This window comes from Aotus nancymaae, unplaced genomic scaffold (genome assembly GCF_030222135.1).
Source record: "Aotus nancymaae isolate 86718 unplaced genomic scaffold, 86718_ANA_hifiasm-v0.15.2.pri h1tg000006l, whole genome shotgun sequence".
Classification (NCBI taxonomy): domain Eukaryota; kingdom Metazoa; phylum Chordata; class Mammalia; order Primates; family Aotidae; genus Aotus; species Aotus nancymaae.
The window spans coordinates 6,170,642-6,185,931 of record NW_026988417.1 but is presented as its reverse complement, the minus strand read 5'-3'; the positions used below and the strand labels follow the sequence as shown (position 1 = coordinate 6,185,931).

The 15,290-nt window shown below is 40.1% G+C and overlaps 1 protein-coding gene across 3 annotated transcripts in view; it reads right to left on the bottom strand.

Moving 5' to 3' along the window:
* LOC135270206 (cyclin-Y-like protein 2) overlaps nucleotides 1–15,290 on the bottom strand; it is a 281,562-nt gene that overhangs the window by 7,933 nt on the left and 258,339 nt on the right. For 2 of the 3 annotated variants that reach the window (XM_064365551.1, XM_064365553.1), the window contains 4 exons: nucleotides 9,062–9,121; nucleotides 7,309–7,343; nucleotides 3,173–3,273; nucleotides 925–960 (listed from right to left, as the gene is read on the bottom strand). In XM_064365551.1, coding sequence (XP_064221621.1) covers nucleotides 925–960; nucleotides 3,173–3,273; nucleotides 7,309–7,343; nucleotides 9,062–9,121 — 232 coding nt within the window. The remainder of the gene's footprint in view (nucleotides 1–924; nucleotides 961–3,172; nucleotides 3,274–7,308; nucleotides 7,344–9,061; nucleotides 9,122–15,290) is intronic. The other variant, XM_064365552.1, reaches the window with a different exon arrangement.

Genomic DNA, 15,290 nt, shown 5'->3' with positions numbered 1-15,290 from the left:
CTCTGTCACCCAGGCTGGTGTGCAATGGCACGATCTCTCTGCTCACTGCAACCTCTGCCTCCTGGGTTCAAGCGATTCTCTTGCCTCAGCCTCCGTAGCAGCTGGGACTATAGGAATGCACCACCACGCCCACCTGTGTTTTTGTATTTTTAGTAGAGACGTGTTTTCTCATGGTGATCAAGCTGGTCTCAACCTCCTGTCCTCAACTGATCCGCCTGCCTCGGCCTCCAAAAGTGCTGGGATTACAGGCATGTGCCACCATGCCTAGCCATCTTAAAGTAAATTCTTTAAAGCAAATGGCAAAGAAAGAGCTAGAAAACCCAGCTTTGTTCTACTAAGCTCCACATTAGAGATTTTCAACAATAGAAATACCTGACACACTTTTTACTCAACTCTCCGCTGAAAAAAGTTATTTTTTCTTTTTTTTAAATTTCCAGTTTCCTGATACATGAGAAAAAAGTTATTTTTTCATTAAAAAATTTATGTTAACAATATTGTTCTCAAAGAATACTTTCTGTTGGCAAAACTTGGGTCATGGGTTACTACTGACATCTAGTTGGTACAGGCCATCAATGCTGCTAAGCTTTCTGCAAAGCACAGGACAAAGCATTATTTAGCTCATAATATCAACAGTGGTAAGGCTGTGAAATCTCAGCTAAAAATAGATTTGGAAAAAAAATCTCAATTTTATACTTCTACAACAGTAACTATCAATATAATCAATATAAACACATACTCTTTGAGATTCCCAGTCATTTAAGATTTAAGAGAGTCTTAAGGTCCAAAGAAAACACACATAATTTGCCTCGATATTTTAGTCGGCACAATACAGCTTATGATGTCTAGACCTGTGACCTAACACTGAGCTTGACAGCTTGCAAAGTAATTAGCTAGAATAACAAGACAGGTTTTTAAAAAGCTCACCTTAGCTTGATATGATAATATATCTGCAAGGCCACACTGTGGAAGGAAAAACATTCATCAAAATAGATGTTATCACTGGTTAGGCCTGAAGACATATTTTTAAAAGGGTGCAGAGGAAACTCTCCTAGTGGCCCTGAAATTAAAATCCTCTGGTTCAGAACAGTACCATAAGGGCACTTTCTTGTTTTCATTTCTTGGCTTTCAGCAGAAACGTGAGAACCAAAATGCAAAGCAATATGCTGTCAGAAGACGTGTTTCTATTGATTATTATAATATATAAATAATAACATATTTCCCTTATATGCTCTTCTACCCACAAAACCTTTCATCCCGTGCAATTTAAAACTCAAATTAGGCAGTGGCTCTCAAATTTTGCTGCACATTAAAATCACCTGAGAAGCTTCAATAATTGCCTCATTTTAAACATGAGATGTTTTGATTTAATTAGCATTGGATATAACTTTGGACATCGTGGGTTGTTGTTAAAAGTTTCCCAGGTGATTTCAATGCGCAGGAACATTTGGAATGATTGAGTTGGGGTGAAAATCAGAATCTTATGGCATACTTTTTTCTTTACATGAAGATGCCTCACATAGATCCTATTTTCCTAAAAGGCTTCTCAGTGCCTAGAGCTAGAGGGAAAGTGGAGATGGGAAGATGCATGTGTTTGCAGACACGCATTTTGAAGAAAAACTTTGCAAAAGTGATCCCAGTGAGTTCCATCTATCCCATTGATAACAGTGCACTACTAACTCATGATATTTTCCAAAATCTTTTCTTGAAGCCAATCTGCCCTATTAAGTTGCTCAATAAACCTATATTTCACCAATAGCAAATATTCTTAAAAAAAAATTTTAACTTGCTGATGGCAAGTTAAAACTTACTTTACTTTTGAAAGTAGACTTCTAAAAATTAGAATAATGAGGAAAAAAGCATGAAATTTCTTTGAGCAAGATTAACCTTAAAAGCTACTTTTGAATGGTATGCTAACACATCAAAATCTTTTGAATTCAAAAGAAACCAGGGACTCGTGATGTGGTGATCCCAGCACTTTGGAAGGCCGAGGTGGGTGGATCACCTGAGGTCGGGAGTTCGAGACGAGCCTGACCAACATGGAGAAACTCTGTCTCTACTAAAAAAATAATAATAATAATACAAAATCGGCCAGGCATGGTGGTGCATGCCTGTAATCTCAGCTACTCAGGAGGCTGAGGCAGGAGAAACGCTTGAACATGGGAGATTGCAGTGAGCTGAGGTAGCGCCATTGCACTCCACCCTAGGCAACAAGAGCAAAACTCCGTCTCAAAAATAAATAATAAATAAAAAGACTGACTAGACTTGCCTGACTACAGACATTTATTTAGTGATTACTCAATAGGTCCCAAAGCTCAGAACCTGAGACAGAGTTTGAGTCCAGTTTTTGCTGAAACACAATTTCATCTCAACTATTGTTATAAGGGAGAGAGGAAAGTGGCATTATTACAAGTGTAAACTTGCAATTTTTAATTAAAGTCAAAGTTACTGACCATCAAATTAGCTAAAAAGGCTAGTGCATTCTAAACAAAATTGTTTATAAGCTAAGTAGTTATGTTTCTAGAATTAAAAGTAAAATTAAAAATAAAGACATTAATATTCTAAATTAGCACTTTCCAAACTCTGTTCTAAAAATCAACACTCATGACCCAAGGAGATGATGATAATGTACACCGGACAGCCCCTGTGGTGTTGGTGTTGGTGGCTGTTCCTTTTCAAATAAACTTCATCTCAGGGTGCTCTCAAAGTGCATCTTTGTGGCCCATGAGGTGCTCATGCACAATGGGAGAAATTCAAATGCAGATACACTGTGGTGCCAGAAGAGAAAAAGCTATTCCTTCCTCCAAGACTAATGTCCAAAGTAGTACATGTTGATTTAGGCCTGCAACTTATTAAACAAACTAATTCTTCACACACACACACAAATTCAATAAAGGGAACCTATCCTTCTCACTGCACTCAACGTTGCCTTAAGGTTTAATAAAGGCATCAAATAAATAGCTACACTTTTTCTGAAATTTCTTACTTGCTAACTGATTTTTCCTTCCACCACGATGTCTAAGATTAAAAGAGAAATTGGGATTTAATATTTAGAATCTGGATATCAATATATAGTTGACTCCAATTTCTTGAAAGTGATTGAAGAGGACAACCAAATGGCTGAAATAATTTTAGAATAAAGGAGTCTGTCCCTTGGCAGTACAGTTGTACTCACGCGTTTAGTGTCAGTGTAAGATTAGGGCAGCTGGCTGTGCTGTCATCAATGAATATGGTGGAGCATGAACTATATAATTGCGGTAAAGGCCCAGTAGATACCTGAAGAGGAAGGGAAGGATATGGTAAACTTATCAAAGTGTATTTTTTTCTCAGTTAAAATGTCAAATGACAAAGCACTAAGATATTCCTTACACTCCATGAACTGCCTGAGTGTGGTATCGTGTGCAATGCACTCTACAGAAAACCCGTTGGAGGCTGTTAACTTCCAGAGATGATGTTTGAGATATGGATTATAAAATGCTCCTCTTAATATGGTACCTGTCACCAAACCTAACAAGGATTTTATGAGTAAGATTTCACTGTTTTTTTCAACAGTGACATAAAGCAGCTGAGAATTTCTACTATTTACTTACTGCAATAAAATGTAACGTATTAAATAATACTGGTACAGGAGCATTTCATTGCAATGAATATAAAACTAATGCATTTACTGAGTTACTAGTCCTAAATGTATTATTTCAGGTGATAATTGTGACAAAATAGGTGTTTCAGATTCAGAGGCTCTGTGTGCCAGGGCTGCTGGGCTACCAAGTGAGGAAGCCATAGGTTCCTCTAGTCCTGTTTTCTTATGTGGAGGATAAAAAAAGTATCACTTAAATATTCTCTCACACCCTGAAAACAGATGACAGCTTAAAAATTTAACTTTTCCTTCATGTTTAAATGAGACCGCCATCACATGACTCAAATGAGACTCCCAGAAAACTTACCATTCATTTCAAAACTTGATTAATTTCATTCTATAAATCACGTGACCTGCACCTAGGCATTTTCCTGCTATACCCCTGCTCTCTGCCTACTGCCTTTCTCTTTCCTGGTTTCAGCAAACTTGACTCCATCTACCCTCTTGGATCGATCTCTTTGACAGCAGCCACACCAAAAACGGTTTCTTTGCACACTGATTAGTCAAATTCACCACTGATTACAAGATACTAAAATTTTTTTTATTTGCATACGTTTTAGAGGGAACAGGTGGCATTTGGTTACAAAAGCAAGTTCTTCAGTGATGATCTGTGAGATTTTGGTGTACCCATCACCCGAGCAAGGAAATACTTGCAGAGTATTCCCCTCACGAGAAAGAATGCCACTCCATAAGAGTAAGGGAAGGCTCTTACTCTTCCTATCTCTAGCTGCTGAGCACAGAATTTTGAATCAATCAAAAACTTCGACAAGTGTTTGACAAATTCATTCAGTCTTACTACATTTAATTACACCAAAAACACTACTAACAGTTTACTGTTTATAGGTATTATTTAAGGTAATCACAAAAAGAAACAAATCATCTAACTTCAGTCAGCATAAATCAGAGTGTGAAATTTTATGATCTTTATGTTCTGCTTTTTGGCAGAACACATTTCAGGTCTGTTTTTAAACAATTAGTAACTCTTTTCCTTTTTCTGAGATAGGGTCTCACTTTGTTGCCCAGGCTGGAGGGCAGTGGTGCAATGATCGCTAACTGCAGCCTCAAACTCCTGAGCTCAAGCAATCCTTTGCCTCAGCCACCTCAGTAGGTAAAACTAAAGGCATAAGCCACCATGCCTGGCTAATTTCTTAGTTCACCTTTTTGAGGAGATGAGCTCTTGCTATGCTGACCAGGCTAAAAATAAACAAATCTTAATTAACTGAAATATTTCTAACACAGTGAGCATTCATGAAAACAGCTCCATCTATGTTGTCAAGTAATGGGATCATATGACAGTGTATAAAGTTTGAATGAAAATATTAAACAAGGCTTTAGAAGAAAACTGTAATATGCTTATTATAGATACATCACTCAAGAACTGTCTTGGTAAATATCATTAATGATATTGAAATTAAACTTTGATTTACACTGAAATATAGGTCTTAAAAAAATAAGAATAAAGAAAAACAGAAAAACAAAGTGACTGGAACAGAAGTGAGCAGTTTGTCTTGCAGAGCTAAAGGCAGGCTGTGAATTTCAAGGCAAACAGCACTTTGAAAAGTAGGGTGAAATATAAAAAGGAGGGCAAAAGCCATCAAGGTCAGTTGAAAATCTGTGATTAGAGCCCCAAGTCCACCTGTTCTCCCATCTGATAAGAAACTTAGATGTGTGTTCCCTCAATACACCAAACCTGAGAATTTCTGCCTCACGGCTACCATGGCCTAAACCTGAGATATAAACAAAACGGTACACCAAAAATGGAACTCCAACTTTCTTCCCTAACTCTGCTTTTGGAAAGCAAGTAGCCACGCTTTTACTTCCCAGGCAGGAACTTGGGAGATCCTTCTCAAGAAACTGAACTGTCTCGAATAAAAAGATCCCCAGATAATACACTGAGGTCCCCCAAATGAAAAGCTAGTTTGGCTTCCAAAACCTCACACTGGTGCCATCAGTTAACACAAGTCATGCTTTCAAATCAAGTAAGCCAGGGACCACCACACATTGGAGAAAAGCCTCCAACAAGAGAGACTGAAATAACAACAACAACAAAAATTTCACGGGACCAGTCAAAATCAGGAGCAAAACTTTAAAAAAATCTTAAAACACCCTAAAAACTATAAAAATTCAATAGACATAGTAGAGGATAAACTGACAGAATATCCCAGAAGTAGAATAAAAAGACAAACTGAAAACAACAGAAGGGGAAATATTTAAAACCAATGCAGACATACTCGTCTAAGCAGTCTAGTGTCTGAGTAACAAGACTGCCCGAAACAAAGTAACAGAGAAAAAAGAAACATTCTCCGAAAGAGGCAGTCTGCAGACTTAGCAGCCTCAATAAAATGAAAAGATTCCCCACCAAGATGTTATGAAATTCTGGAATCTCAGAGACAGGAAAGCTCCTAAACAGCTTCAACAGATACATAAAACGCAGTTTGAAACAATGTATCGCGTGACGGCAACAGATTCAAGAACAACACTGTGATGAGAGCACAATTGCAGGATATTTTCAGAAGCCTAAAATTTAGATTCAACCTAGAAGTTGACTCTGTATCAAGAAGGAAGGATTTTAAGACTGGCCAGATCTCTGAACATCTCTGTCCGGGAAAACGTGCTCAAGTACAACTAGAAAGGATAACAGGACAGAAGAAAACACAGAATCTAGGACTCAGGCGATCCCACACAAGCCGGCAGTTATGTGAGATCAAAAAGACTTTAAAGAGATAGCACAGAAAAGCAGACATCGAGCCTATCTAGGGAAAGCCGCTCTAGATTGAACTAGAATGACAAAAGGCCAAAGACAGTTGCCCACCCCCTACCAAAAAAAAAAAGAGGAACAGATATGTTTTAGCAGATGGGAAATATATTTGAAAGGCATGTGATAAATGCTACAGCACTTGGGCGAGAAAACAGCTGGTAGAAAACAGGCCAATGAATAGAGTCAGAAAATTAGCTTCATGCTAAAAAATAATGGATGTGAAATGTCAATTATATGTAAAAGATAATTTAATCATAATGATTAAAATTATTTAACAAAGTGACAGACCACCCTGAGGCTACTTACTGCTGGATAAACCAGCATAGGCTAGGAAAAAAGAGATGATCCAGAAGAAGTGCAGAAGTGCTCAAATTTCAAAACTGTTTCAGAGAACAAACGAAGGAACATGCAATGCAGAGACACAGTGAAAACACCATATGATTTAGCAGTGAAGGATATTTGGACAGACATCATCGTGTCAATGTTACGGATTGAATTAAAAAGTGTGCTACAACGGAAAGAAACAGAGGGAGAAAAATAAGGTCATGGCTAGCAAGGAAGATACGCTTTCGCCTGCTGTGACAGAGGGTCAATAGAGCATACTGACAATTAACTTAGCTCTTCTATTTTTGTTATTTCATGAAAGATAAGATTAAATATTTAAAGCAGATCTTGATAGCACAACAAGACTATTGAAATTTAACTTAAATGTCAGAAATCCTTAAAAGGTGGGCACACTAAGCTCAAGACTTTTCTGGATAAATTGGATACAAATCAAGAGATTCCTTTAAATTTAAAGGAATTAAACCCAATTAATAATAAATAAAGGAATATAAACCCAATTCTAATTTAAACGAATCCAGAGATACTTTTACATCAAACTGTCAATCTCTCACCTTTATTCGTGTGTACTTACATGGTTTGCATAGCTGCTTCGTCTTTTTTTGTGCGCTAAGAACGAAAAAACAAACTGGTCACTTCTCACACAAATAATATAAAGTAAAAGTAGCTGTTAACATCTTACTGACTACTCCCATATAAAATGAGATAAAATTCCATTTCAAAAAATGATTTTCAACAACTTATAATTTAAACTATCTGGCATGATACATCTCATAAAGTAAAACCTAAAAACTTCGATTTACTTTTTGACCTAGTTTACTTTTTGTTTTTGTTACATATGAATGAAACAATACTCATGTACAAAAGAAAAGGGCAAAAAATTAGGCCAGATGAAAAATTAGGTAATAAAAAAGTTTACCTGTTGCAATGTATGAGCCATGATCCATTAGTATTCTCCCATTTTGCATTTACACATAGCTTAATTACCAGAATCTAAGAGCTGACAGCTCTAAGACCTACTTCCTGGCCAGGCACCTATCTCTAGATGCACCAGACTCCCTCTAAGCACGTCCAACCACACTTACTGGTCATCTACTAACATGGAATAGCTGTTCTTTTTTCTGCTTCCATGCTTTCTAGGTGTGAGAAGCCCATGGCTCTGAATGGAACTGGGAAATACAATTCTTATTTGGTTTGGATATGTTTCCCCCTCCAAATCTCATGTTAAAATGTGACCCTTCATCTTGGAGATAGGGCCTAGTGAGAGGTGTTTGGGTAATGATGGTGGATTCCTTAGGAATGGCTTGGTGCCATCCCCAGAGTAAGAAGCAAATTCTCATCCTGGTAGTTTCAAAGAGCGTGGCACCTTCCCCCTACCCCCGCCCCACCCTCTCGCAGTGGGGAAGCACCTGCTTCCCCTTTGCCCTCCATCATGATTGTGAGCTTGCGGAGGCCCTCACCAGAAGCAAATGCTGAAGCCATGCTTGTACAACCTGAACATCTATGAGCCAATTAAACCTCTTTTTCTTATAAATTACTCAGCCTTAGGTAAATCTTTATAGTAATGCAAAAATGAACACAAATTCTAGCCAGAAACAACCAACTCAAGACAGGTGAAGTCTACTCAAATTACAAAAACAAAAGTTACAAACTGCCATATCTGACTGTGCTGCATTACGGTAAATAACATTCACATATGATTACAGATCCTCACTTGTATTCCTGCTGCTTAAATCAACTGGAAAACCTGGCTGTGTGTGGCTTCTTAGCAAACAAGCCGGGATTTCACATAACATTAAGGAAAACAAGCAGGAGTAGAATGTGTTTCAATTTACATCACATCAAATGAAAAGGTTAATAACTTAAAAGTTTCGAAAACATAAACATGGATTTGATAAACACATGTGGTCAGAGGACTGTGTCAGAGGAGGCCAAAATCACAGATTCAATCCCTGACAATGAACAACTATGTTCTGTTATTTATTTAAATGAAAACCAAGCTGAAGCCTAAGTTCTATCATTCACCTTTAAAATGTACTCTTTGGAGCATGGGAAAAGGGACAAAGAATCATACATCAAGAGAAATCTAAGACTCCTCCATCACATGACAAATTGTGTTGAGAAAAAGATGGTAAAATGTTTAAACAAAAAGTTGACATGTTTTCACTAACACAGTAACAACTAAAGGAAAGTATACCACATGTTAAAATAACAACTGAATATGAAAAATTTCAACCAATATGAGTTTTTCTAAATACTTTCTATAACACATCTGATCAAACAAGAGTTTTCACTCTTTCTTGGCAGAAAAAACAACGTTGCCTCACCACGTCTTCGAGATTTCCTTGCTTCTGGATGGTTAGAAGGGGTGGACTCCAAAGCCCTACCTATAGAGGGAGAAAAGAAAAAAGATGTGATCACTTATAACAGTTTATCAACTCGTTTCTTCGACTGCTGTATTTAGGCCATTTAACTACCTCTACCTTTATTCTTATCCATTGAAATGAATGTACAGACATAAGATGGAGCCAGACAAGATGGCACATGCCTGTCGTCCCAGCTACTCAGAAGGCTGAGAGAAGAAAATCCCTTGAATCCAGGTCAGGAATTTGAGGCCAGCATGAGTAACACAGTGAGACCCTCCTTTATTTAACAGCAACAACAACAACAAAAAAATGAAGAGGCAACTGTTCCCTTTGAGTTGTGTAAAATCAACTCTGCATAAAATACATCAAGATGGCAGTATGTTTTAAAAGACAGGTCTATTTTATAGGCAAAATAAAAGACACACGTTCTGAAGTTTTAAAAATTTTTAAAAAGTCAATTCAACACGTATGTCACTTCCATGTCATTCTGAAGACACAGAACCTTAGTTCTGTTGAGTAGCTGTCTTCCATAGTCATGTGAGAGCTCTATATCTTCATTTCTTCATTAGCAATACATACGGAAAACATACACAGGCCTTATTTGTATTGGAAAGGGCCAAATGAGACATACATAAACTGTGTCATAATCCTAATGAATAACAATAAAGAGCCTTGTTTTTGGGCTCTCATCCAACACTACCCATCTATCAACCAGAGTATAAGTTTACACAAGTACTTACGTGCTTTGTGCATAAAGGTATAATAAATTCATTCACATAATGTATTTGTTTATGCTAAAGGAAATCCTTAAATATCTTGAAAGGTGAGTATAGTACTTCCAAGTTACAAAGTCGCTTTCATCATGAGTCTTAGTTATCCTACCTCTTAAAAAATTGAGAGCCCAAAGTTTCAATAGAAAAGCTATAAGACATTTTCTCTACAGTAATGAAATCTCTGGCATTTAAATGACACCCATGAGCCAACTGGATTTAATATCTTTGTGATACAATGTTTTCTAATTTACAAATTCTAATTTTTACTCAAGAACCATCTTGTCACCCAGAATTATTATTATTATTATTATTTTTTTTTTGAGACGGAGTTTCGCTCTTGATACCCAGGCTGGAGTGCAATGGCGCAATCTCGGCTCACCGCAACCTCCGCCTCCTGGGTTCAGGCAATTCTCCTGCCTCAGCCTCCTGAGTAGCTGGGATTACAGGCACGCGCCACCGTGCCCAGCTAATTTTTTGTATTAGTAGAGACGGGGTTTCACCATGTCGACCAGGATGGTCTCGATCTCTTGACCTCGTGATCCACCCGCCTCGGCCTCCCAAAGTGCTGGGATTACAGGCTTGAGCCACCGCGCCCGGCCCACCCAGAATTATTTTTACTTAGATTCCTATCTTTGCAAAATTTGACAGGCAAGCCAACTGGTTGTTTTCTCTTTTTGACCCCCTCCCAGGTCCCTGCCTCTCCCAGCAGTGTAGAGACTGAAAAACTTCAACTTTCTTATCTTTGAACAAGATGCTATCATCAGGAGGGGGAAGGAAAAAGAGAAAGCCATGGCAATAAACACTCTTACACGGGCAAGGTCTGGCATTTTAACCCTCAATCTTTATCTTACACATTAAAAGCCTACATTGACATTTCATGTCTTTTGAAAGTTTGGACCACAAACCATCCCCACCTCTGTTTTAGAATAAGGAGGAAAATAAAGTCTGTTAAGTCACCAGAATAAACCTGGAGACACATTTTGTGTCACAGTAAGAATCTGAAAGTAATCAGAGCCTCATGGGTAAACTGCTTTGGGGAACCCCCCCCCACACACACACACACAGCCATTTTTCTGCAGCCCTGGCTGTGACATTTCATACCTTTCATCATTACTTTAAGTACCTTCCATTTTCTTTTCTTCTGTGATAAAATTATGGTTAGAAGAAACTAAGCAGCTTCTATCAAGGTGACTTACAGCAGCCCATTAAGAATACCATATAGTCTCTCGCATGGCAACCTCCATTCTGATTTTAAGAAATCCCCAAATATCTGAATACGAATTGTCCTGAGATTTAGCTACCTTAATACAGGGAAAAAAATAGGCACTTATCTGGATCCTCCACTTAGGTACCATCTGGATAGGTACAAAGAAAGAACAAGATGGGTACTGGAAAGTTGGGATGTTTGAGTTTTTATTGAGAAAAGGGACAGAATATTTCAAAGAAGACTTATCAAAGAGCCACAGGATAATAAATAGAGCTACAGACAAGAAGAACCATGAATAAATGCTCCCATGCCAGCCTGGGAGAATGAGATGAGGGAGGAAGAACTGGGCATTTGGGAGGGGAGGAGAAAAGAAACTGAGTGGACTCTGTGGAGAAAGACTAAGCGGTGGGAATGGGAACGCAAGGCAGAGCCAGCCTTTGCTCCTGGCCAGCCCTGGGAAAGCTGGCTACAAGCAGAAAGGAGCTTTAAGTGGGGATGCCTCCCAGGGGACCCTGGGGACAGCAGCAGCCAGAGTTGTGCCAAGGGCACAGGTCCCCTCCTTACCTTCAGGCATCTCCCGGTCCTTGCCAGCTTCAAAAGTCACTTCAGCAGGGGCTACAATGGGACTCACTGGTGCTCCTGCCATCCTGTCCCCAGCTGCTGCCCTACAGATCTTAGACTTCCGGCGAGAAACTGGCCCCCGGTGCTGGTCCACCTTGGGGCGCACACAACAGCTCAGTGTGTTCCCCATGAGCGCCTCTACTCACAGTGTGCTTCTGCTCACAGTGGTGGCCACACACTCCCGCTGCCCTAGGCTGAGGCTATGCCGCACTTGCAGAGATGGTATCGCCCGCTGCTCGCCTGCCCACCCCACAGCCTGGCCCCAGCTGGGACTCGGGCCAAGGCCTGCCCCTGCCACCTCCTCTGAGTTGACCTGTCTAGGAAGGTGAAGACCAGCCGGCTTATCTGATAGGTTGTGAACCCAACGAGCGCTGAGAGACCGCAACCACTGCCTGAAGAGAGTAAAGACAGAGGAGCTCCTCCTCCTTCTGCAGTTACCTACAGACTGAAGCCCACTGGCCCAGGTCGGAACCCAGGCACGGAACTCACAATGCCCCACCCTAACTGCCTACCCTCCCCCGCATGCCCCACCCTAACTGCCTACCCTCCCCAACAGCTCGGAATGCCCGTGCCTGGGCTGCCCCACCCTGTGGCTTAGGATGCTGCTGCTCTCCTGGCTCCTCATATAGTGCCAGTGGGACTGAGGTTTTCATTCATCACCAGATTCCCGAGCTTTTTAGTCCTAAGAAAAGCACACAGTGGTTTGTTAGTGGAAGCCATCTTACCCTATGAGTTCTGTATGAAGCCTCAGTCAGTAGGGTGGGTCCCATTAGCAACCAAGTTGGACAACTTGTATTTGCTCATTGAATGTAGATACACGTGAATTGTTGATTGTGTTTGTAATGAGATGCTCCTCTCCTGTCTTCCAATGAGTGGTAGTTTTTGTCTGCAACTTGACCACAGCAATCCCTGGCACCCAAGCTCTACTCTCACTGAAGCATTATGGCTGTGTGTTTTGAATGACGCCTTAGGGACCCAATCTGCCTCCACCTCGTTCTCCATGAAACAGAAATCTAACTTGTCCCTCCAAGCTCTGAAATGCTGAAACTTATCCACTCCCTTTTCCCCGCTCTGTTTCTTCCTTCCATGGCAGGGACTTTCAGATTTTCTTCCTTTTACTAACAAAGCACTAACCATGACTTTGTCATACAAAATCAAGAGCCATCAAGTTGGGTACCACAGTCCTAACTCAATAAAGATGAATAGACTTAATTCTACTGGAGAAGAGTGATCCCATTTTAAGACATCAGGATCACATATCATCAGGGCAGACAATAGCTACCACCTGGGGCTGAAAGCAGGAAACTCCATTTCTTCTGAAAACATTCTGTCTTGATTATGGCGCCAGTTGCTGTGAGGGATTTCCTTTTCTTCACTTGTGTTTTACAAGGTTTGAGTCTGGACTGCTAACACTCGACTGATTTCCGGGTGAAGGGACTGACTGCACCACCCCAGTCTGTCAGAGCACTTGCCCCAATACTTGCACTTGAAGAGTTTTCCACCTTGTCCAGAACTACAGCCATTAATTCCCTCATTTTCTCTCTCAGGAGAATGAACAACACATCTCACATACACACCCACACCCCTCTTTCCCCAAATACCAAACACAAAAATCCAATCTGTCTCCTTCTACCCAAACAATTTTAGACTGTCACTTTCTCATCATTACCTAAGCTCCCTGACTTACTGCTCGTCCTTCCTCCAGCAAAATCTCATCCCTGGATGAGCCCCACTTTCTGTTGGCTCAGTGACACGACTCAGCTGAACCAGGAAAATATTAAAAAGTGGTCAGAGGTATCATCATGAATTCAAATTACTTACACAACAAACTGGCCCTAAATATTTCCAGAAATCAATACAAGTTTTATGTCTCCAATGACATAATTTCGTCGGAAACCCAACATGTACAACCAATTTTTTCTATGTTCTTCTAACTTTCACTCAACTTCTCTCCTCTGATATCTTGCCAAATCATTCAAGGAGAAAATATATCCTGTCAGGCAAGAGCCAATCATCTTCCAGTCACCTAAGAAATAATACGCACAGAACGCACCCACCTCATCTTTCTCTGTCTCATCATGTCAGAAAAAATACCCCTCCTTTTGTCACAAGGCAAATCTGAGATACAAGATTTAGATGGCCTGTAATTCCGGCACTTGGGGATGCCAATGCAGGCAGATTATTGGAGCCCATGCCTTTGAAATAAGCCTACGCAACTTAGGGAAACCCCATCTCTAAAATAAATACAAACAACTCTTTAGCTGAGCATGGTGCTATGGTGGCACATGCCTGTAGTCCCAGCTACTCAGGGTGGGGAGCACTCGGGTGGCAGGATCACCTGAGCCTGGAAGGTTGAGGCTGCAGTGAGCAGCGATCACAACACTGCACTCCAGGCTGGGCAACAGATATTTTTAAAAGAATCTTCTCTGTTCAAAATAATCAGATAAACGTGGCCATGAGGCTGAGGTGGCTCCAGTGTGCTCAGTTCCTCCTTAAACAAACCAAAACTTGACTCAGTGAAAACAGTAAAAGGAAACTTAAAAGCTTAACCCATCAGAAACCACCAACTAACATCTAACTAGAGGCTTGCCACTGTAATGATCCAAATGAGGCCATTGCTCCACTTTACCTGATCAAGCATTTTCTTTTTCTTCTACATTCACCATGTAAAAGTCTTTCCCCCTGCCCTCCCCAAGCAAGCCTCTCCTTTGGAGCTCTGAGCTGCTTGCAGCCCAGGGCTGCCTGCTTTGTACATTTCTGGAAGCTCAACACGCCTAATGTTTCAATGTGCCTAAATTGTATCTTTTCACAGCTCTCATGGTTACATCATTCTTTCTAGAGCCTCAAGTTCTACCTCCTTCATTGGACTGATTCCTCAGTATGTTAACATGTCCTCCTCTACCACGGTCAAGACTCACCTAATATGAGCAGTTTCTTACAAAACTATACATACTCTTATATGTGATGCAGCAGTTGCACTCCCTCGATCTTTTTCCAAATGACCAGAAAGTTTATGTCCATGTAAAAACCTGAACACTTTTTAAAACAGCTGCCAAAACTTAGGAGGAACCAAGTTGTCCTTCAGTAGCTTAACTGATAAATACGACTGTGGCATATTTACAAAATGAAATATTAATTACTTCTAAAAAGAAATGAGCTAGTGAGCCATCAGAAGACACTGAGTAGTCTTCAATGCACATTACTAACTGAAAGAAGCCAATCTGGAAAGTTACCTACTCTGATTCCAAGAACATAACATTCAGAAAAATGCACAACTATGGAGCTGAAAAGATTAGTGATTTCCAGTAGTTAGGAAAAAAAGGACAAATAAATAGACCACAAGATAATTACAGTAGTGAAAATAAACTTCAGGACATCATAACAGGCATCATGATACATTCATTATACGTTTCATTCTCGTTATATATTTCTGCAAACCCTCAGAATGTGCACCACCAAGGCTATCACTCTGGGTGATGATGATGTGTCAATGTAAGTTCACTGACTATAATCAATATTCTACTCTGTTGTAGGAGGTTGTTAGTGGAGTGACCCAAGAGTGTACACAAATGGAGGGCATATGGCAACT